Source organism: Pan troglodytes, chromosome X, assembly GCF_028858775.2.
Source record: "Pan troglodytes isolate AG18354 chromosome X, NHGRI_mPanTro3-v2.0_pri, whole genome shotgun sequence".
In the NCBI taxonomy this organism is placed as follows: Eukaryota; Metazoa; Chordata; class Mammalia; order Primates; family Hominidae; genus Pan; species Pan troglodytes.
Window position 1 is genome coordinate 137097940 of NC_072421.2, and position 26045 is coordinate 137123984.

Here is a 26045-nt window from a genome sequence, read left to right on the forward strand (position 1 = left end):
TGATAAAATCTAAAAACATGCAAATAGAAAAATAATGTAAGGCTCCAGGTCAGATCCTTGTAACACTTCTGGTACGAAATTTTCTCACACTAAAGAAGTAGATCCAACCTTATGAAGAAATAGACTCTAAATCTTTATTTTAGAGTTATTTGAACTCAAATTGCACTTATTTCCTATAAAAACAAATAGAATTAGGTGGCAGTTTCCTAGGATAACCCTAAAAGTCAAAGGGTTTTTGTCTGTGTATTTACACTAAACAATGAAAGAAAACTTTATTATGGGATTATATTTTTATTTTAATCCAATCAATATTTACTGAATATCTTCTATGTGTCTACTTCATGTATTTAAATGAATATCAAGCTCTGTTAGGCACTGAATGTCCACAAATTAAGAAAACACAATCTCTACCCAACAGTTCAACTGCAGAGTCCATTACTAATCAGCAATTCTTTAACTAAATTGAATAAGTAATCAAAGGAATTAGAATAATATACAAGGGGAAATGATAGCACAAACTCTCCGAGACATAGGAAGGTCAAAAAGATCTTGAAGCATAACGAGGAGTTAACTGGATCAGAATGTTGTTCTAGTTTACCAATGTTTCCCCAGCTTCTAGAACTTGCTGGCACATAGTATGCAGTCAAAAATAACTGCTACACTAAAGAATTCAAAAGACAAAGAAGGAGGACACATTGCAAAATAAGTGGAGAACGGAGTAACATATCCCAATTTTAATAACAAATCACCACGTACTAAATGCTTACTCTGTGCAAAGCATTTTGCCAATATTATCATAAATTCTTTTCATAATAATTCTAAGAAGGAGTTAGGTTACTCACTTTAACAAATAAAGAAAGTGAGACTCAGAGAGTTTAAGGATACCTTCCCCCAGCTGGCAAAGCCTTTATTTGCCCCTAAGTCTGTGCTCTTAATCACTAAACTACTCCACCTCCTGAAAAGGCCCTAGTCAAGAGAGCTAGATGAAATGACACTGGGGGACAATGGGAGATGGTGTTGGGAAAACGGGCCAGAACCACATCAGAAAGGATCATGGGTTTTTTTTTTTCTGGAGGTAAGGGGAGTCTCTAAAAGGTTTTGAGCATCAGAACAACATGGTCAAATTTGCATTTTAGAAAGATCACTTTGGCTTTGGGAAGAACTGGATTTGAACAAGAGTAGAAGCAGACAGATGAGCTAGGAGGCTGGTACAGTAATCCAAGCCAGGAATGATGAGTTTCTGAACTAAAGTAATGATACCAGGAATAAGAGTAGAATTTAGCAGGCACAATCAGCAAGACATAACTACTTGATGTACTTGCCGAGAAAGGAGGTACTAGGAGGATCAAACTCCAGATTTGGGGCTTGAGTAACTGGTTGAATAGTACAACCTTCACTGAGATGGGAAACACAAGAGAAACAGGTTTTAAGAAGGGAAACAAGATTCTGATCTCCATTCATATACACGTTAGGTTGGAAGGGTCAGCAGGACATCCAGATGATGTCCTTCGGATAGCTGTTTGTACAATTAAGAAGGGAAAGAAGTCTAGGCTAAAAGTGGACAATCAGGAGCCATCAGCCTCAAGATGGCAGATTAGAGCATAATAGAGCAAAATATATGAAAAATGTTCCAACTGCAATTATATTTCAGGCATATTACAATACTAGTAATTAAACAAAACTATAAACTAAGAATAAGATACTGTGGGGCAAGGAGTTTATGGGAACTCTCTGTACTTCCTGTTAAATTTTGTTGTGAACTTAAAACTGCTCTAAAAAAAAAGTCTATTTTAAAATAAAAGAAAAAAGTAACTTCCACCAGGGTATAAAACATAGACTCTTTGGGAAATGATGCTCAAAACTGGGGACTTTCCTAATTCAATTTGAGATGGTGATAAAACATAAAATGTTAAGTGGCAATGAGAACTAGAGTAAATGAAAGAGAAATGAGTGTGATAAGCACAAATAAGTAAATTAAAAGAGCATAAAATTAAATCAATAAATTAAACAATGATTATCAATATACATAAATTGGGATGGCTGTCCAACTCATAATTTCTCCAGGAGGCCATGACTGTTACTCTCTCCCTTCATCTGAGAAACGACTCCCCCTTCTATTATTCTACACATTGGTTCCAAATGAGAACTCTTATTTTCCTACACGGCCCTGCCCTTCCAACACACAATGATTAATAGTGATTAGAAGTATGATTAGGGCCAGACATGGTGATTCATGCCTGTAATCCCAACAGGTTAGGAGACCGAGGATGGAGGATCACTTGAGGCCAGGAGTTCCAGAACAGCTTGGACAACATAGTGAGACCCCATCTCTACAAAAAATTTAAAAATTATCCAGTCATGGTGGCATGCGCCTATGGTTCCAGTTACTCAGGAGGCTGAGGCGGGAGGATCACTTGAGCCCAGGAAGTTGAGCCTGCAGTGAGCCATGATGGCGACAGAGCGAGACCTCATCTTTTTAAAAAAGAAAAAGAAAAAACATAAGTATGAACATTTGATGTAAGCAGGGCCAAAGAAGTCCTGCCCTAGAATTTTCAAATGAATACTGAGTGAAGGAAACTTTGAGGATGCCATTTAAAAGCAGCAGATTGCCAAGAGCCCTGCTGCTGGGGAAACATTGAAAAGAATAAAGTTAACATGTATACAGAAACAGAGAGAGATAGAGAAACAGAGAGTTCCAACGGTAATGTATATCCTGCCTTCTATTATGTACATAATGTATGTTTTATTTTATGTTAAGTATAATATGTATTTTCCAGCTGGACACGGTGGCTCACACCTGTAATCCCAGCACTTTGGGAAGCTGAGGTGGGAGGATTATTTGAGGCCAGGAGTTCGAGACCAGCCTGGCCAACATGGTGAAAACCCGTTTCTACTAAAAATACAAAAAATTAGCCGGGTGTGTTGGCACACGCCTGTGGTCCCCGCTCCTGGGGAGGCTGAAGCATGAGAATCACTTGAACCCAGGAGGTGGAGGCTGCGGTGATCTGAGATTGTGCCACTGCACTCCAGCCTGGGCAACAGGGTGAGACTCTGCCAAAAAAAAAAAAATGTTTTCCAGTCATTACAGGAATTAAAAGAAATAATGAATATAAAGGCACTTCTAAAATTTTTATTTTAGGTTTGGGGGTACATGCAAAGGTTACAGAGACAAACACGTGTCACAGTGGGGGTTGTTGTACATATTATTCCTTCACCTAGGTATTAAGCTCAGTACCCAATAGTGATCTTTTCTGCTCCTCTCCCTCCTCCCACCCTCCACCCTCAAGTAGACCCCAGTATCTGTTGTTTCCTTCTTTGTGTTCATAACTTCTTATTTAGCTCCCACTTATAAGTGAGAACATGCAGTATTTAAGGAACTTAAACAAATTTACAAGAGAAAAACAAACAACCCCATTAAAAAGTGGGCAAAGGACATGAAAAGGCACTTTTTAAACTGTAAAAATTATTAACAAGATAGTTTTAAAATTTTGCCTTGGATTCTCGGACGTCAGGACAAGCAGGTTTGGGTAGAAAACTTTAGGGATATGGATAAAGGCTAGCTTAAGGGAAGAATCTGACAGGGACTTGTGGGAACTTTTGGCCTATTTTTAAGTGGAAAGCACAGATTCTATTTTTACTCCCTTAATTTTAGGACTTAAGCCTTTCCTTTTTCTTCACCTGGGTAAATTCCCATTATATTATTATACTCACCTGCCTTGAACCTGTTTATTTTTTCACTTTTAAATGAAATTGAAAGCACCCTACTTTTGCCAACATTTAAAGCAAAATTACTTTTATTCTTTCATGGATTCTAAGTTGATCTGGTTTCATCTTTCTCTCTCTGACTTCCCTTAATCTCATATTCTCTTGTATCTAGAATTATCTGGATACAAGAACCTGCGGCTGACTTCAAGCCAGGGGTACTCACCCATCTCCAAAATTATGTGTGAGGGAGGAGGGGATGGGAGGATACTATGGGAATAGAGAGAGCTATGTAGCAACTCTCTGCCTGAGGTAAGGCCCTGCTCTCTACTCTGCCATTCCTAGGAGAGCAAGGCTGTACCAGCAGCCAGGTCCAGAGACAGCTGATCACATAGCAGGGAACAAAGTAGAAAGAAAGGAGAGAGAAGGAAAATCACTGTCTGCAAGATGAGTGGGGAAGTGATTTTAAGCAGGGGTAGGGGTATTCAGCTGCTCATAAGCTAGGGATTTTATGTTGGATGTTTATTAAACCTGTTATTGCTCTATTTAATAAAGTGGATTATCCCAAACATTGACGGCTATATAAATTGCTTCTAAAGATAATTCTATATGCTAATCAGTTCATTCTTAAGTAAAACCTTCTGATTATCTTAGCATACCTTCTCATTCCTTAATTCCTTCAAAATATTTAGTAATTCACTTGTCACAAAAAGCCCAGAAAAACTTGGGCTTTTAAAGAAAATGCACCATCAAAGGATGAAAACTTCATTTATTGACTACATAATTACATTTACAATTTTTTTTTATAGTTTATAGTACAATTTTATAATCTTTTTTGCATATCTTCCTAGAGCACATGGATTCTGTTAACCCAATAGTTACTCCCAATTTTAGTAGCCATTTGGGAGACTAAATAACTTGTAGGCAATAGCTACACAACTACTAAGCAATCAGAGCAATCAGGTGGCACTCAAACAATTCATCTGATTTGTCAGTTATTTTTCTAGAAAACTAAATCATATAGTTCAGACCAGGTGTATTGTTTTCATCCCTCGTGCCCACACGTGAATAAGACATACCTGAATTTTTAATCCCACTCCCATTCACTTAACCCAGACCATAATAGGTGCCTACCAAACTGTCACACTTTTAAAGTATGACATTTATGACTACTTTTCATAGCTTCTCTTTAGCAAAAAAAATACGTATATTTATGTATATTTATATATTCAGGACCTCTCAAAGCTTTAAGGTAGGGAAAGGAGATTGGAGAGTTGGACAGGGGTGGAAATGTCATTTATTGAATGCATACTACTAGAATTATGCCCATAAAGAGCACTATTATGACATTGTGCTAAGTATTTACATGCAGTAGGTTCTATTTTTGTCCTCATTTCACAACTGGAGAAACTGAGTGCCATTATCCTCAAAGATGTCTACATCCTAATCCCTGGAACCTGGTAATATGTTATCTTATATGGTAAAAGAGACTTTATAAATGTGATTAAGGATCTTGATATGGGGAGATTATCCGGGATTATCATGGTGGGACCGATGTAATCATTAGGATAAGAGGGAGGCAGGAGAGTCAGAGAAGAAGATGTGATGGCAGAGGTCAAAGTGATGCAGGGGTATAAACCAAGGAATGTGGACGATCTCTGCAAGCTAGAAAAGTCAAAGAAACAGATTCTTCTCTAGAGACTCCAGAAGGAACACAGCTCTGCTGACCCTTGATTTTTAGCCCAATTGGGTAATCTTGGACTTCTGACCTCCAGAACCGTAATGATACATTTTCACTGTTTTAAGTCACTAAGTTTGTAGTAATCTATTACAGCAGCAATAGGGAACTAATACATTGAGGTTTTGTGAGGTCAGGCAATTTTTCAAGACCTTCTAGCACATAAGTAGCAGAATTAAAACCCCGCTTCACCTGCCTGTTGAACTAGACTCAGTCAACAAGAGGAATTTGCAGAAGTTATAGCAGGGATGACACAAGAATCAGGTTGGTTGAGAATCTAAACCTGAGACCTAAATCAGAGGTGACAAACTTGAATGCCTACCATGTGTTAGGGAGATAATGTAAATGTGAAGTAGGCTTAATTAATGAACAGCCTAAATTAGGTGGAAAATAGCAATTCATACTCCTCCTATATGACGAGGAGCAACAGGAAGTGGTGGGGACCATGGTGAACTGGAGAACATTCAAAGCAGAGGGCACTCATAAGTCGTTCACTCATAAATCAGTTCCAGCTACATGTTGTCATGTGGCAAGGTGGGCCCAGCATTGCCAACTCTTTGGTTTCTCAAGAGAAGACAGAAATCCAGATTGTCATGCAAAGCCCAGATGTTTAAAGATGGAAAACAAATTGAAAGTTTGTTAAAATGCTGCATACTCTAAACAAAACGCATCTGTGCACTGACAATTTGCAACCTCTGAACCAAAAAGCTTCATAGATCTGAACATCAATCAATGTCAATAATATGGACACATCCTTATCTGTGATTGCCAGCTATGAGAATCTAGAGGGGACAGAACACTCTTGAGCAATTTTAACCTGACAAGCCATATACATTTAAGATTAGTTTGTATGTATCTATGTGGATATACATAGAAGTATATATAGAGAGTACTTTTTCTCTATATACCAATATTTGTAACAACTAAAATTCTCAAGATAATCCATTTTAAAGCTAGTATTTAAATGAACAATCAAACAGCATAGGGTATCAGATGCACATATCAAAGCAAATATAGTTCAAGACCAGTGAACTTTCCCATTTTGGTTTGGGAATATTATATTTCTAAATTCTTGGGTATGCTGCTTTAAGAACCTCTAATCTGTATGGTTATATAAACATGAAAAAGCACCATTTCTTTTTCCCCAAAATAAAAACTGAGATTTTGAAAGTATAATTCATTTTTGAGAACTTGTCAAAAAAGCAAAGGGATTTGGGCAAAGGTTAGTCTTGTTTTATTTCAATGTGTTTTTGCTTTTTTAAAAAAATAGTTTGCACAAGAGAGGAAACAGCATTGATTTTAGCTTCTCGCAGACATTTTTCTGGAGTTCCAGCATGTGACTGCTTAAAGACATCTCAGTAAAAGCGAACCAGCTGCCTATCACATAGGACTCGGAGCCATGTGTCCAATCACTGTACGTGGTCCCACCCCAGCCCTCAGCAGCAGCTCTTACAGGCTCTTCAAGGTAACGAGCACAAAATAAGCTCCCTCTCATCTTTCCCTCCCAGAGAACAGATTTACTCCCTTTTACTCACACGTACTTCCAGATTGCCTAGTTCTATGATCTTACAGCAGTAACAACAACAATAACAAGAGCAGGCGTAAACCAAATACATCATTTCACTACCGAAGTCTAGAAATTAACCTTGTTTAATACTCTTGTGTGTGCTCTCTAAGGGAGGCAATTCATCACCCTATGCACACTTTTCAGTTATTCTAGTTATTATTTCTAGAATGTTTAAAGTAACTTATAAAACATAAAAGTTTGGTTACTTACTATAAAAATAATTTATTTTCCTATAGCTTTTCCTATTTAATCTTTCGGGTAAAGAAAGGCAGTAACAATAAGAGAGACCCTTGACTAAAAGCCATTATGTATGTGTCAGACTTCTTATATATATATTATCTTATTTAGCCTTCAAAACATTGCAGTAAACTGGATATTATTCCCTTTTTACAGAGGAGCAAACTGAAGCACAGTTGGTAAGCAGCGGTAGTACGGCCTATCTGGATCCTAAGGGCAAACTCTTTCTAGACACTTAACACCTCATAGACTGAATGCACACTCAGATTTACTGTTTGCCATTCAGGGATGATTTGACCTTGATGTTTCCAAAATGGGACAAATAACATTTGAAACAAGTTGCTGGAAACAATTTAGCATATACAGTCCACCAAAAGGAAAGTATCATAATTTACTATCAGACAAATGTTGAGATGCTGACAGGCACTTGACTTTCATAAGGTCTGAACCATCTCTGCAGAATATGTTGGGAAAAAAAATCTCATGACCTCAAGCTATAGAGAATAGTTTGCAACAGTATGAGCCACTTCCACACTCTTCCCCCCATATCCCCACCTTAAAAATACAGACAGTATGAGTTGTCAAGCAACTTGTCAAGTGACCTCAGGAGGATAGCCCAAAGCAATACTCCTTCCTTGTGGTTTGCCCTTTTTGTCACATATATATCTATTCTCCTCCCCTCTCTCTCACTCAGCTACACTCATTGAAATTTCTACCAAGTAACTAGTTCAAACATTTTTTTGGACTTCAAGTGGCATTGGACCATCCTTTTAGATGTTACCTATCCACAGCCTCCAGAATCAGCCCAATTCCAGAGACCCTTCAAGGTGAAACCATTTTTTTACTAGCTAAGGTTCAAATTCTTTACTCTGGTCAAGTACTATCCATATAAGGAAAGTATATGTGTCTTCTACTATAGTTCTAGGCTTCAGAATTAATCCAATTAATCCCACTCATATCTGTTCCTACATATCACTTAATTCATTTATGAGAAAAAAAAACACAGGAAAGAATCAAGGAAAGGTAACAGCAACATATACTCTTACTTAACACCCAAACATATGCCATCTCCTGTATAAGGCCTTCTCCACCAGCCAGAATTTCTTTTCAAAATAATCATTTACGAACATGTCTTACCCTTTCTACTAGATTGAGAGTTCCTTCAGCCCAGTAGCCATTCCATATTTACCTTTGTAACTTATGTTGTATATATCACAGTGCTAGATACGTCTATTCAGTGAGTACCCCTGTGCTGTATTTATTGTGTGTATATTAATGCATGTGTATAGACATAAAACTAAGTTCAGCACTGAGAATATATATATAAATATATATATAAAATATATAAATATATATAAATATATATATAAATATATACATATATATATCAATATATAAAAATATATATAAATATATATAAATATATATAAATATATATATAAATATATAAATATATATACAAATATATATACACAAATATATATAAATATATATACGAATATATATAAATATATATAAATATATATAAATATATATATAAATATATATAAATATATATATAAATATATATAAATATATATAAATATATATATAAATATATATATAAATATATATAAATATATATATAAATATATATAAATATATATATAAATATATATAAATATATATATAAATATATATAAATATATATAAATATATATATAAATATATATAAATATATATAAATATATATATAAATATATATAAATATATATAAATATATATATAAATATATATAAATATATATAAATATATATAAATATATATATAAATATATATAAATATATATAAATATATATATAAATATATATATAAATATATATAAATATATATAAATATATAAAAATATATAAAAATATATATAAATATATATAAATATATAAAAATATATATATAAATATATAAAAATATATATATAAATATATATAAATATATATAAATATACATATAAATATATATATAAATATATATAAATATACATATAAATATATATATATATAAATATGTATAAATATATATATAAATATATATATAAATATATATATAAATATATATAAATATATATAAATATATATATAAATATATATAAATATATATAAATATATATATAAATATATATAAATATATATATAAATATATATAAATATATATAAATATATATATAAATATATATATAAATATATATAAATATACATATAAATATATATATAAATATATATAAATATACATATAAATATATATAAATATATATAAATATATATAAATATATATAAATATACATATAAATATATATATACATATATAAATATATATATAAATACATATAAATATATATATAAATATATATAAATATATATAAATATATATAAATACATATAAATATATATATAAATATATATAAATATATATAAATATATATATAAATATATATAAATATATATAAATATATATATAAATATATATAAATATATATAAATATATATAAATATATATATAAATATATATAAATATATATATAAATATATAAATATATATATAAATATATATAAATATATATATAAATATATATAAATATATATAAATATATATATAAATATATATAAATATATATAAATATATATAAATATATATATAAATATATAAATATATATAAATATATATAAATATATATAAATATATATATAAATATATATAAATATATATATAAATATATATAAATATATATAAAAATATATATAAATATATATAAATATATATAAATATATATAAATATATATAAATATATATAAAAATATATATATAAATATATATATAAATATATATAAAAATATATATATAAATATATATATAAATATATATATAAATATATATATATAATTAGGAACTTTCTGAAAGCTTAAGTTAACCTTTGATAACAAAAGTGCTAATATCAGTTGCTTACAATACTGCAAAGTACATACACAAACATTTCTTGTGCACCATAAATCGTCTGTTAAAAGTCTGAATCTATGTTCTCATAATATAAAAACATGTATAGAGCCAAAGATATAATTTTGTCAAAATAAAACCAACTATAGTTTTTAAAATAGCAGTCTGTGCTAAGAGCTTTATTAGAAAATAAATCATTTACACACCTATTGATGTTCACTGTCATTCAACAATAATAAAAGTCTTACTTTCCTTATCATAATTTTAATTCAAACTGTCATTTTTTTCCTATGGTCAATTTTTACCTTCTTATCTGTGTGTGTTTGTTATCTCGATATTTTTAGTGAGCAAGTTTATATTTTAAACCATAACATCAATAACATTATATTAATCTTTGAAAGAAAAAGAGTGGCATTTAAAGCCTTTTTGATGATTAGTTTTTTATTAAATTAGCTAGTGTTATTTCAACATTTCTCCAAAATACATCTAAAGATCACATTAGAAATTTGCTGGGAATTTACTATATGAATAAATGAATGAAGGGAAAATTTAGGCAAAAGACTGCATGAAATGTACGTGAGAGGAGAGACTTCCAGATTCTAGTCTATATTGAAAAGTGAGTTACTGTCTTTTTCCCTAGAAGAAAAAAGTTGTCAGCAGGTGACAATTTTGTACCTACGAAGTTTCAGTTTGGAGAAGAATTGAAACCATAAGGATTTCAAATCATTACAGATTTTAAATTTATTCACTTATACGGTAACAGCCAGGAAAGGCTGCATTTTTAAGTGATGATGGAATCCCCTCCAGACCTATCCATGGCAATATACTCTACTTGATCATGGTGAAAGAAAGGATGAATCCTTTTGTTAGATATTGTTTTAAGTCATTATTTAAAGCTATGCTGTCCAATGATTCAAAATTGTTCATACAGTCTTAAACGAATAACATGACTAAGGTGCTCATTCATAAACCTGATGACATTTAGATTTTGAAATTATATTCTACCCCCTCAATTGCCTGAAAATTACCCTATGTCAATATCACAGTAATCACATCAATGCAATCCATGCAAATATAAGTCTCCATTCTCTCCATCTGTCCTTAAAAACCCTACTCAGCAGTTTGTGCTATAGCACCATGCTGCAGCATCCCAGCACTTGAACTTGGGAACAGGCTTTCCAGGAGTGCAGACAGAGCCCTTACCGCATTCCTTCTGAACCTCATCTTGCCTCTCCGGGGATTTGCTTCTGCCATTTCGCCTGTACGCAATTACACTCTTCTTTTCCAATTGTCAACGCAACATTGATGAAATACGAGCTGCTTCTTGGGTAGTATTTAAAAACGGCAGCCAAAAATCTCTATCAAACAAAGCTGCCGTGGCTGCTTCCATTAGCACAGTGGCAGCAATGCTGGGGAGAAAAAAAAAAAAAAAAAACACCACTATCCCTGATTAGTCAGCTGACAGATCCTTCCCTTCTGCTCCTTGTAATTCAGAGTTAACACATTCCTCCAATTACTTAGCCTGATTGAACCTTGTGGATTAGCTTGTGCTGGACTGCTCAAGAAGATCAGGCATGTCCTAAGAGTGGAAGGAGGAGGAAAAAAAAACCAGCTCTCTTCCTAGGAGCAGGCTTGATGGGACTGGCTTTCTCCTCTGCGCAGTTTGATTTTTAAGGTGGAATGCTAAGAATCTTTGTGAAGGTAGTATTAACTCATGCTTTTTACTCTCGTCCTACCCTGGTATGTGACTTAAATTTCAATTCTGTTTTGTTTTCTCTGTTATTGTATTCTGGGTTTAAGCCTTGTGAAAGGCTATAGTTTGCAAAATTTTGTCCTGGTAATAATCTAGAAAGAATAGAACATGCAAACTTTCTAAGACGGATACAATTCTCTCCCAAATTAACCTTTCCCCAAAATGTATAACTAAAATAAAGTCTCCTCTCATTAATTATGAAATACAACCTAAATGCTTTTATTTGTTTTGAAATCTACAAATAAAGGTATTCAAATTGAATTGTATGATTATTTCACAGACACTTGTTTGAAATAATACACCACAGGCAATTATACCTAGCTACACAATGGTAGATTTCACTAGAAATCCTTTCTGAATGCCAACTTTTGCACTTGAAATTAGCTTGCATTCAATATTTACCTTTATTTCAAACAGTAACCAACAGTTATTAATGGTTGAGATGTAATTAATGTGCTCTTGAGTATGAGTATAGAAACTATACCACAAGCAAAAACATTTAACATGTTAAAAAAGAAACACCTAAAACAACCTATAGCCAGTTACATGTGGTCAGAATCTGTACCCCTCCCTTTCCCAGCACGATCAATTTGGCAGTTATGAAAATAAAGGGACCCTGGGATCCAAGTTCTTTACTGAGCATAGGTCAAAATTCTCCACTGAGAAAGCAGCCCTGGGAATACAGAAAGAGGAGTATCACTCCCCGGTAGACAAGTAATTACCCTCTGTTGACTTCAAAATGACAGGATCATGACCTAATCTTATATTTCTCTTTTATGAAAAATAGAACCTCTGTTACAAGCCACCTATTTTGAATAATAAAAATAAAACTCTACCAAAAAAACTAACGTCAGGTGCCAAACCAGTCACAAAATGAAAATTAATTTAATCAGGCGGGTGCAGTATTGGCCGAAAGAAAAAAACCTGGGTGATAAAAAATGTTCTAATGCAACAAGTGCTCTATTTAGTATAAGAGAAGCAATTATTAGCATAAACCAAGGTCTACTCAGCAAGCCCAAGGACCAATCCTAAAAGACCAGAGCAAGGGAAATAGCTTTTACTTTATTTAGCCCCACTGATAAGGCTCAATTTTATATGGAGGACAGATCTAATCTCTCAAAAGAAATTTTACCTTTATCTAAATAACATTGAATGTATTTGTCTATTTGTAAGCCAATTGGAAAATGACAGAAACCATCACCAACTGGAATTCTTGACATTTCAATTCTTGCTCTGGCTTTTTTGGTTACTTGGCTATTTGAGCTTGGATTCATCACATAACCATTCCAAAGTATAAATATCAATGTGATTTAATCATCTATAAGACAATTATAGTGATACCTACTTGCAGTACTTAATCAGGAAATGAAGAGAATCAACAATACTTAATAAATGTGAATGCTTTTGAAAAAGCACTAATATGCTATAGAAAGTCAAATTTTTTTCTATTTTATTTTAGTAATTTGAGTATATCTAATGTTAACTCTTCTCTCCACTGCTAATGATTAAACACCTCTGTTAAATAAACAGGAAACCACTTTTTGCTTATTTGTCCAAAGTGAGGAATAATTCATTCTGAGTATTAAAAGAATAATGATCTTACCCATTTTACCTTGCGAGTGCTAGAACATTGTCTTGGAAGTCCAACAACCTAGATTTTTGTTTTGCCTTTGCAACTAAATCAAGTTCTTGTGGTGGGCGTGACCTCCTCAATCAGTCAGGAGACAAAGTAAGAATTTCAGATGGCTGGCAATGTTGGAATCTCAAAGAAAAAAAATATATTGATTCCCAGCTATTCTAGTCTGATAGAGGAAGTTGGCCACATGGCACTTCCACAGAGAGCCCATATCTTGCCAGCTCAGAAGGAGTCTGGGGGTCCCTCATCTCCCTCCTCGTCTATGAAAGTGAAGTGTCAAACAATTTTGTGATATCCTTGTGAGCCTAAAAGTGTAAAAAATTATCTTGGGCATGTGCAGAATTGTACCTCTCGTTGTTTTAATTAGAGAAAATGTTTCTCTCTCTGGGTCTTGGGAAGCTGGGGACTAGATACCAGTAGGGAAGTTATATATCATTTTATATGTGACTCGTCTCCCTACCCTATCCTGGGGTAAAACAAATCTAGAAAGTTGTACACTGAAATGTTGAAAACTGCTTATTTTGGGGTGGTTGGATTACTATTGTTTTAAACTTTCTTCTTTATACTCTTTCACATACGAGTATGCGACACAGCTATTTCCACCAAAATAAATAAATAAATAAATAATTTTTAAAAGTTTCCATAAAAACTTGCCTTGTTCTGAAAGGCACATAGAACCATGAATCTCTTCTCACTCATAACTGGAGCCACAAACTACTCACTCATTCTTACCAGGTTTTATTTTGGGTAGAGTTATTTATCTCAGTCTCTGCTACAACCTCTCCTTCTACTTTCCCTCCTCACATTCCATCAATTTTTATTGTCTCCATCAGTACCAAAGTAATCTATACCTCCCAAAACAGAAAGTATAATATAAAACAAAAATAAAAAGTTACTGTATAATGCATAGATACTTACCGAGATTTTTTGGAGAGAGATTTTGAGAGAAGACCACGTATCCAATCTTCGATCCAGAATAATGGTAAACCGGGAGTCTGATCCATTTTGCCTGAACGATAAGAAGAAATAAGAACTTTTTCTTAATAATAATGCAAATTTGTTATATATGCCTTCATTCTATTTCTGATTATTTCATCTACATTTGATGTCTTGACTGAAGACAGATTTGGAATTGGAAAGCTATCACAAAGTCCTATCTTAGAAAACTAATCTGAATACATATTCCCTTACTCACTATTTAAAATTTCTTTTGCAGCATTAATGTCAATCTTTTAAATAGGAAAGTGATAGTGTAATGAAGGTCACTAAAATTGATTTAGAATACTGTAATCTTGGGTGTGGGAAAACTCCAAAGATAACTGTCCTTCATGATATCAGATTTAACTTTCCATGCAATCCATCATGAGTCAATGATCCATTCACTCATTCAAAATCACACTGCTAAATCTATTTTTCTAACTCTAGTCTGCTCCTGAGGAAATGCAGTTTAATGGAAAATATAACTTCTATTTGCCCTAAAAAGATCACTTTCAAGCTTCAATAGGTACATTGTAAGTTTCATTTTCTGAGATTTGATTTTTGTTCATGAGACTTTGAATTTTATCATCCTAGATTTGTGTCCTCTTGTTCTTCAGGGTTAGTAACTAGAAAATTCTTCCTTTGAAAATTTTGTCTTTAACACACATAAAATCTCTAAGAAACCTTTTTAAACTTTCCATTTTAAAGCATTCTAGTTCCAAATAATTTTTAATTTCAAGACATTCCTCCTAGTATCTCCCAGTACCACTATTGAATCTACTTAAGATTCAGTCTTCTTGTGTTATATTCAGAAGAAATGAAAAATGGCTGTACTCACTCTTGGCTGGTAATATTTCCTTTTAAGCAAATTAAAGCATATATGTATGACCATCGTTCTCAACCTATGTTCTTTTTCATGGGAACAAATACTCCTAGATCCCCAATTTTATTTTCATAGATTCTCAGGATAATTTTTGTAACAATTTAGGTAGCTGCCAGCTTCTCCTTCTAAGTTGTACTTCTTATCTACTCTGAAGTTAAGTCAGTTGGTTATTCACCATGATAATAATAGCTATATTAAGCCATTTTCATGTTATGACATTCAGATGGATATCTGATATAAAGCGAATTGAAAAAAATGTAATGAAATACTATACCTTGCAATAGATGTCAGGTAAGTAAGTACTTTTGCTATTACTTCCTCTGGTATACATCTAAAATTACAGTTTTCTGGAAACGTAATGATCCAAGCATTGTCCTTTCCCCGGCCACCTACAACAATAGAAAAATAATCAACTGAATTAAAAATGTATATAACAACGAAGCAAGAAGAGGATTTTAGATTTGAATACTGTTTTGCGGCAACACAACTTTTTTGCAAAGATGATGATCTCCACATAAAACCAAAATGGCTCCAAGTTCCTGACACTTTAAGTTTAAAAGGTGGCAGAGTAGTTTCTCAATAAAAAAAGAAAAAGAAAGAGAGTAAAATGAATGAATATAGTCAGAAGAAAATATCATGAAATGCATATAATAAATACAGTGGAAAATAGTTGATTCCCCAATCTGGACAACCAAGGGGTTGGGAAATAACTGTTTCTATACCAATGAGCCTAAATTTAAAATGAGTGAATGATGGCTTGACAGCAAGTGGAAAATTTGATATAATCGATCTCTTAGTGTCATGGTGAGCAGGAAAAGATACAGAGCACCCTATAGGAAATAGGTGATGGTCTAATGTGTTTATGGAAGAAACAACAAAAGGAATGATGGCAGGAATGACATAGGAATTTTATTAATGCAAAGAAAGATCACAAATTATCTGTGGGTCAAAATTCAATGTTCAGCCTGGGTAGGGGTCCAGGCAGAGGTGTAGGGTTGTGGAAGCTCCCCGCAGACCCATGCAGCCATTAACCTGGAGCAGTTGCATCCAGCAGTATCTTGACCAAGTGGGTGACCTTGACCCCTGGAAAGCATGGATCCCAGTGCTCATAGGTGAGGCTGCCCTAAGCCCATTTCCATAGGAACCAGGAATAATGGTAACTGTCATAGGGGTTCTTGGTGAGGGAATGATTGCACCGGCTCTGGGCTTTCATTTTGGTTTCTACCCGTTTCTCCACCCAGCCCAATAGCCCTCTATGCAGCCTGAAGGATGAGAAATATTGAAAACGAAAGCCACTTAAGTGCAGAGATGAGCCTTACATGTGTTTAAGGTTCACATCTGCAGCCAGCCTAGCACCTACACAGAGAGTGAATGCTCAATAAATATTAAGTGCCAAATAGAATTTGAAGAATTATTTTAGGAGGAAAGTTGCAAGGTGGCCTTTGAAATTAGCTCAGTAATAGAAATTTTTTTAGTTCAGTTGTAATTTTTATTTGGCTGAATTTAAGTGAATAAAGATGTAAAAATATTTTTAATTCAATCTGCAATAAAAATATGACAATAGAAAAGGATACAGGCCGGGCACAGTGGCTCATGCCTGAAACCCCAGCACTTTGGGAGGCCGAGGCCAGAGGATCACTTGAGGTCAGGAGTACAAGACCAGCCTGGCCAACATGTTGAAACCCTGTCTCTACCAAAAATACAAAAATTAGCCGGGTGTGGTGGTGCACGCCTGTAATCCCAGCTACTCCGGAGGTTGAGGCAGGAGAATTGCTTGAACCTGGGAGGCAAAGGTTGCGGTGAGCCAAGATCACGCCACTACACTCCAGCCTGGACAACAGAGCAGGACCCCGTCTCTCCACCCCCCCCAAAAAAAAGAAAAAGAAAAGGATATAAAATGGAATCATAACAATACTCAACACAAAAGAAGACAGAAATGGAGGAAAACAAAGAACACATGGGACAAATGGGAAAAGCTACCATCTCACTATTTGTATTTTGCTTATTATATGATAGTAAGATGGTAGATTTAAATCCATCCATATGAATAATCACATAAAATGTCAATGATCTAGGCACTGCAATTAAAAGTCAAAGATCATCAAACAGGATAAGAAGAAAGACTGAATTATATGCTGCCCACAAGAAACACACATTTTAAATATAAAAGTACAAATTATTAAAAGCAAAGGATAGAAAAAGATATACCATGACAGTGCTAATCAAAACAAAGCTGTCTAATATTTGACAAAGTAGATTTCAGAGTCGAAAATATTACCAGATATTAAAATGATCATTTGATCATGATAAAGTGGTCGATTCATCAATGGGACATAATCTTAAATGCTTATGCACCTAATAACAGAGCTTCAAAATACACAAAGCAAAAACTGATAGAGTGGCAAGAGGAAATAGACAAATTCACAATTTTAGTCAGATATTTCACCACCCATCTCTCAATAATTGATAGAACAAGTAGACAAAGAATTTGCAAGGATATTGTATACCTGAACAACAGTCTCAACCAACATGACCTAATTGACATTTCTAGAACACTCCATCCAACAAAAGCAGAATACACTTTCTTCTCTAGTGCACATGGAAAAAGATGAAATTAATTATTTGCCTCAATATTTACCAAGGGAAACTTGAGAGACAGTATTCATTCCCAAATTATTTTTTAATCAAACTAGTCCAAAGTATTAAATCAAAGGGTTATTAATCTTCACTGTATGATATTCCAGAATTAGAGTAGAGTGAAAATAATCATTGAGAATAATGGCATCCACTGAAGAGTTTTTAAAAAACTCAAAGGAGAAACTGTACAATTCTGAACCAAGAGATTTAGCGAATCTTTAAGCAAAGGGCCTCTATAGATACAGTATGGTATAGAACTAGTAATATAAATGATATGTAATATATAATGTAATAAATATCTTAAATATAACTACATACTTGCCAAGCAAGCTGGTGAGCACTCTAGTTAAGGACAGAACCATCTAGCACTTAGGCAAACTATACTTATCAAAGGAAAGGTGGCAAGGCTCCTGTAAGAGTAAATTATCATTGACTAATCTATAAATGATTATTACCACTGAACACCTACAAGTACTGTCCTACGAGTAAACTTGTGAGAAGAGATCAAAAGAGATATTTACATTCCAAATCAGGAAGTTTTAATTATTTTTTACCATTGGGAACCCTTTCTTCAAAGGAAGCTATAGGTAGAAGCATTTTTAAAACAAATACAAAAAGCAGTTAAGGAAGGAAAGGTGCAGAGAGGGGTCTGGATGGGTGCAGCAAGCCCTGAGGATGGTTCTATTTAGAACACGGTTTGGAAAACACAGATAATCTTAAGTAAAATCTCCAAAACTTAAAAGTGAACGTAACATACTGCTAAATTTACTGACACTCACACATTTCTGCCACTTATAAAATAAAACATAAAGCCATATTAATTAAGTCATCATTAATTCACAGTTACCACTAATTAGAATCATTTTTAATTAAGCTTTATCATAGGTGTAATTATAATCATTTAAAAGCAGAGGCCAGGCTGGGTGCGACGGCTCATGCCTGTAATCACAGCACTTTGAGAAGCCAGGATAGGAGGATCGCTTGAGGCCAGGAGTTCAAGACCAGCCTAGGCAACATAGCAAAACCCTTTTGCTACAAAAATATAAAAATTAGCTAGGCGTGGTGGCACACTCCTATAGTTCCAGTGACTCAGGAGGCTGAGGTGGAAGGATCACTTGAACCAAGGAGTTTAAGGTTACATTGAGCTATGATCGTACCACTGCACTGGAGCCTGGGCAAAAGAGCAAGAAGTTGTCTTTAAAAATAATAATAATGATAATAAAAGCAGAGGCCAGATTGAAGTGTCTAATTAGAATCACTTATAAAGTAAAAGCTTGTTTAGTAAACTGAGCATGTGAGTGCCATTTTTCAGAGAATTAATTAAACTATTTAGAAGGAATAAGATAGTTTCTTGTACTCTCAATACCTAAGAAGCATTCGTCTTTATAAAAACAATGTATTAATATATACCAGTAAGTTTTCTTTATCTGTTTAATATGCTAAATGTAATATTTAATGATATAATTCAAATTACTCTAATACCTGGAAGTAATTTGCTTGTTTTTAAGCAAAACTTTCCCCAAAGTCTGACCAGAAGCTAAAGGGGCAGGATGGTTTACCATAGTTACGTCTCTAAAAATGTGTAATGCTATTTAGCGGCATTATTCACAATAGCCAAACGGTAGAAGCAACCAAAGTATCTATCAATGGATGAACAGATAAACAAAGTGTGGAATATACACAAAATGGATTATTATTCAGCCTTAAAAAGGAAGTTCTGACACATGCTACAACATCGATGAAACTTGAAGACCTTATGCTAAGTGAAATAAGCCAGTCACAAAAAGACACATACCATATGATTCATTTACATCAGGTACCTAAGATAGTCAAATTCATAGAGAAAGAAAGTAAAATTGTGGTTGACAGGGGCTAGAGAGAGGAAGGAATGAAACGGGGAGTAATTGTTTAATGGATATAGAGTTTCAATTTTGTAAGACCTGAAACTCCGGAGATGGTGGTGGCAATGGTGGCACAAAAATGTAAACATACCTAATGCCGCTGAATTGTACTCTTCAAAATGGTTAAAATGAAAAGTTGTATGTTAAATTTATTTTACCATAATTACTAAAAATTATATATAAGTGTATATACATCTTTGAGAAAAATCAACTTTCTTTATAATGTGTAAATGAAATCCTAAAAAAAAATACTTAGTGCATGCTGATTATTTAGTGCAACTTGCCACCATTTGTAATACACATTTGAGTAATCAAAGAAGCTACCTCAGCTGCTCCCCTCCCACCCAGCCTGCAACCACCTAGGAGACATGTTCTACTTTCAACTATCATAGATTTCTGAAGACTCGTCTGAAAGTCAAATGTATAAGAGTGGTAAGTCGGTTTTACTCATATATCTAAAATGCTTAAAACCTCCAATTATTCTCTAAATGTCCATTTGTTTAGCAACTAGGTGCACAATGTACAAATGTTTATTGAAATAGTGCTTCTCAAATGAATATATATAATAGCTCTATATATAGAGAGCGAGCTATTTATATAATAGGTACCAAACTAACTGCTAATCAAGTCATATATCTATCTGGACTATATATAAGAAAGTTTGCTTACCAGACAAGAAGGCGATGTCTTGCATTAAGAAATGACTGATGTCCTTTATACGGAGGAGCAGATCGGTTTCTATGACAAACGAAAATAGAAGAAATGACATACATGTTAAGGTACAGCCTTACATGATTTTAGACACATGATTTCTCACTGTGTCTAAAATTATTCTGGGAGCCCCACAGGTCTGTGTCCACAGACACTGTCGATCTCTTTCCTCCTCTCAACTACATGGCAAAGAAATCACACTCGAAAATATCACTGAATAAGTAGAACCAGTGACCTACTTCTCAGAATCTATGCCCAAAACATAAACTACTCTCACTCACCAGAAAGCCAAGGACAAAGGCACAAACTCCAGGACATTCGGATTTATTTGAAGGGTAGATGGTCATGGGGAGACACTGTAGCAGATTGTCTTCTACTTCTGATAATGCCTTTCACTCTACAAAGCTTTATTAGCAATTACAAAGTGCTTTTTGGATTTTTTAATCTTATTGAATCCTTAAAAAATCTCTAAGATAGGTACTGTTATCCCATTTTACAAGTGGTTAACCATATAGGCTTCTTAGTCTAGATAGACGTGGATTCAAATCCAGCTTGTTGCATTTACTGGCCATGCAAACGTGGGCAAGTTAGTTAGCCTCTCTAAACCTTAGTTTCCTCAGCTATAAACTGGGCATAATGATATCTACCTCACAAGGTACCATGCAAACTAAATGTGAAATACCTGGCATAATGGTAAGTGTTCAATAAAAAGTAGCATATTAACTCATTTTTTATCATTACAGATGGAACAATGTCCATGCATTGTTCAATGTGCTTTGATTGTCCCAGATCTTAAGTGTTAACTTACAATGTTCAATTCTAGTGAACTCTATAGGGGTCAAAAATCAAAGTACACTACCTGCCTCTGGTCCATGAACAAGGAAAACTTTTTAAAAGAAAACGGGTCATCAAACTAGGCTATTTTGGCTTGTCGGTTTTAATGCCTGTGGTTTCACATCTCTTACTGAAGCCATATTTTTCACCTGCTCTCTGACACAAAGTGCCTTCAAAGTCCTGGTCTCTGGTGGTGTCAGGCTGATGATGCATTACCCTTCTCAGTGCTCCTCAAATCACACCACATGGATGTGGTTTATAAAGGACAATCCTCAAGGGAATTAAAAAAAAAAGTTCTCAATGGTTCCACAATAGACAGTGGAATAGGTTATCTGTTATAGACACCCCCCGACACATGATTAGAAACACAAAGCAATTTTAATTGATGTTTATTTTCATAAGATACATGCCATTACAAATATCTAATTTGTCAATACATAAAGTCATTTCTTAAAAATGTCTTGTAATTTTATATATTTAGACTCGATATATTTCAGATCAAGGCATGCACATTTACACTCGCAGTTATTCTTTCCATGCTAGATGTTTAATCAGATAAAAGAATGTGTTTATAACAGCTACAAACATGTGTCACATATTGACATTTTCAGGCATGCAGCCATGGAAGAAGGGTGAGAATGAGGGTAATGCAAAAGATACAAGAACCCTCTCTCCCCTCAGGAGCCTGCAAAAGTGGCAATAGTTAAAACGTGTTCTACTTTTTAAATGAGAAAGCATCAGACATAAAAATATTCCTACATAATAGGAGACCCAAATTTCTCCCTTGCTTTGATCAGTAGGAACAAGTACAAAGACAAATTGATGCATTTTATGTCAGGTGGCAGATCTGGAAGTATTAATATGAACAACTTGATTCTCTGATACCACTCAGACTCTTGCATAGCTATGGAAACTATGTCCACTTACTCTACAATTTAAGCACTCATGTAACGAGAGAGGCCTCAGGACACAAAATAAAAGTCTGTGGGCTGGGAGTGGGAGCACCAGGGCCTAGTGTGGGCTTGACCACTTAGCTGCTCTGTAATTTTCAACAAGTCACTCCCCACCCCTCACCTCATTACCTCCATTGTATTTTATATTTCTTATCAAGGTAAAATATGCATACAAAATTTACCATTTTAAGTATACAGTTCAGTGGTAATAAATATATTTACATTCTTTTTTCCCCTTCATCCCCTCCCCTCTACCCTTCCCAGCCTCTGGTAACCACCAATCTACTCTCTATCTTCATGAGATCCATTTTTTTAGCTCTCACATATTAGTGAGAACATGCAGTATTTGTGTTTCTGTGTTTGGCTTACTTCATTTAACATAATTGCCACCAGTTCCATTCATTTGGCTGCAAATAAGAGGATTTCATTCTGTTTTATGTATGAATAACATTCCATGGTGTATATATACCATATTTTCTTTATCCATTCATCTGTTGAATGCCACTTAGGTTGAGTCCATATTTTGGCTATTGTAAATAGTGCTGCAATAAACATGGGAGTGTAAATTTCTCTTCAATATATTGACTTTCTTTCTTTTGAATATGTACCCAGAGTGGAATTGTTGGATTCTATGGTAGTTCTATTTTTCGTTTTTTGCAAAACCTCCATACTGTTCTTCATAGCGGCTGTACTAGTTTACTTTCCCACCAACAGTGTGCAAGAATTCCCCTTTCTCCACACCCTCACCAGCATCTGTTATTGCCTGTCTTTTTGATACAAGCCATTTTAACTGGGGTGAGATATGTCATTGTAGTTTTGATTTCCATTTTTCTGATGATTAGTGATGTTGAACATTTTTTCATATACCTGTTGGTCATTGTTATGTCTTCTTTTGAGAAATGTCTATTCAGATCTTTTGCCCATTTTATAAATTGAATTATTTGGGTCATTTGCTATTGAGTTGTTTGAGCTCCTTATATTTTCTGGTTACTAATCCCTTGTCAAATGGATAGTTTGCGAATATTTTCTTTCATTCTGTGAATTGTCTCCTCACTTTGTTGATTGTTTCCTTTGCTATGCAGAAGCTTTTTAGCTTGATGTGATCCCATTTGTCTATTTTTGCTGTGGTTGCCTATGCTTTTGAGGTTTTGCACAAAAAACTCTGCCCAGACCAATGTTCTGGAAAGTTTCCCCAACATTTTCATCTAGTAGTTTCATAGTTTCAGGTCTTCAATTTAAGTTCTTTAATCCATTTTGATTTGATTTTTGTGTATGGTGAGAGATAGGGATCTAGTTTCATTCTTCCACATACAGTTATCCAGTTTTTCCAGCATCATTTATTGAAAATATTTCCTTTCCCCATTGTAGATTCTTATCACTTTTGTCGAATATGACTTGGCTGTAAATGTATGGATTTACATCTGGGTTCTCTATTCTGTTCCATTGGTCTATGTGTCTGTTTTATGCCAGTATCATGCTGTTATGGTCAATACAGCTTTGTAGCAAGTTTTGAAGTTACCTAGTACAATGCCTGCAGCTTTGTTCTTTTTGGTTAGGACTGCTTTGGCCATTTCAGGTCTTTTGTGGTTCTGTATATGTTATTAGAATTTTTTACTATTTATCTGAAGCATGCCCTGGAATTTGATAGAGATTGCATCGAATCTGTAAATTTCTGTGGGTAGTATTGTCATTTTAACAATATTAATTCTTCCAATCCATGATCATGAAATATCTTTCCAATTTTTTGTGTCCTCTTCTATTTCTTTCATCAAATTTTATAGTCTTTCACTTTTTGGTTAGATTGATTCCTAGGTATTTTATATTTTTGTAGCTATTGTAAATGTGATCAGATTGCTTTCTTGATTTCTTTTACAGATTGTTTGCTGTTGGTGTATATAAATGCTACTGACTTTTGTACGTTGATTTCGTATTCTGCACCTTTACTGAATTTGTTTATCAGTTCTAACAATTTATTATTATTATTATTATACTTTAAGTTCTAGGGTACAAGCGCACAATGTGCAGGTTTGTTACATATGTATACATGTGCCATGTTGGTGTGCTGCACCCATTAACTCGTTATTTACGTTAGGTATATCTCCTAATGTTATCCCTCCCCACTCCCCCTTCCCTCCACCGCACAACAGACCCCTGTGTGTGATGTTCCCCTTCCTGTGTCCAAGTGTTCTCATAGAGTTCTAACAGTTTTTTGATGGAGTCTTTAGGTTTTTCCGGGTACAAGATCATGTCATCTACAAACAAAACTAATAAGGCTTCTTTCTTTCCAGTATGGATGCCCCTTATTTCTTTCTCTTGCCTAGTTCCTCTGGCCAGGACTTCCAGTGTTGTGCTGAATAAAAGTGGCAAAAATGGGCATCCTTGTCTTGCTCCAGTTCTTGGACAAAAGGCCTTCAATTTTTCCACATTCAGTACAATATTAGCTGTGGTCATTACTCCCACTTTAGAAATGAGGGCAATACAGTAAATGCTGGTTTTTTTGTTTGTTTGTTTTGTTTTTGTTTTTGTTTTGAGACGGAGTCTCGCTCTGTCCCCCAGGCTGAAGTGCAGTGGCGCGATCTCGGCTCACTGCAAGCTCTGCCTCCCGGGTTGACACCATTCTCCTGCCTCAGCCTCCCGAGTAGCTGGGACTACAGGTGCCCGCCACCATACCTGGCTAATTTTTTGTGTTTTTTAGTAGAGACGGGGTTTCACCGTGTTAGCCAGGATGGTCTCGATCTCCTGACCTCGTGATCCGCCCGCCTCGGCCTACCAAAGTGCTGGGATTAGAGGCATGAGCCACCACACCCGGCCAGTAAATGCTTTTTAAGGTACCTTACATTCTATGAGATCCAACAACATGTAAAATCCATAGATGTAAAAACAGACTGATGTTTTCTATCATAAAATGTAGCCCACAACTGTGCCAATAAAATAACATTTCCACACTAAAGAGAAAGGATGAAATCACGGTTACAAGAGAAAATATTACTACTTTAATAAATGATCAAGTTCTGGGTTGGAAACAGACTGAAGGGGAAGAAGATAACACAGGAAAGACAACAGAAGACACACAGTTATCAATTGAGCAGCTGCAAGGGACGAGGTAAGATTGTTGCTGAGAACAAAGAGAAACAGAAAACACTGACTTTAGATAAAGTTGTGACACTGAGTTACACCCAGCTTTGTAGCTGACCCTCTCGAATTTCCACACAGATTTTTTCCTGAAATATAAAAGTGAGAACAAATAATTTATACTGTTCCTATTGCTGACCTTTTAAATGCATTCACTTAGAGCATGAGAAATAAAAAGCCTAGATCACCAAACCTGGATCAAGTCCACATTACAGCATGTTCCTTGTTGACTAGATTTACGTTTGATAGGAAGGTTGTCAAGCTGTCTCATGTAGAAAACTCAACTACTCACAAATAAAAAGGATTCATTCTCCTTACATTGGACTCGTTGCTAAGCCCAAAAAGGAGCTGACTTAGAAGCCAAATAAAGGGCTGTGACTCAACAGGTAATCTGATAAACACCCTTAAAAACACCC

At 34.3% G+C, this 26045-nt stretch overlaps 1 protein-coding gene across 14 annotated transcripts in view; it reads right to left on the reverse strand.

The window, feature by feature from the left end:
• The window catches only part of MCF2 (MCF.2 cell line derived transforming sequence), a 128445-nt gene that overhangs the window by 51241 nt on the left and 51159 nt on the right, over positions 1 to 26045 (reverse strand). For 10 of the 14 annotated variants that reach the window (XM_016944298.3, XM_063804652.1, XM_054676234.2 and 7 more), the window contains exons 2-4: positions 20669 to 20737; positions 15736 to 15850; positions 14519 to 14609 (exon numbers count right to left, since the gene is read on the reverse strand). In XM_016944298.3, the coding sequence (XP_016799787.1) occupies positions 14519 to 14609; positions 15736 to 15850; positions 20669 to 20693 (231 nt within the window). In that variant the 5' untranslated portion in view covers positions 20694 to 20737. Of the gene's footprint in view, positions 1 to 11414; positions 11855 to 14518; positions 14610 to 15735; positions 15851 to 20668; positions 20738 to 26045 lie in introns of those variants that run through there. The other 4 variants (XM_016944306.3, XM_016944305.3, XM_016944303.3 and 1 more) reach the window with 1 other exon arrangement.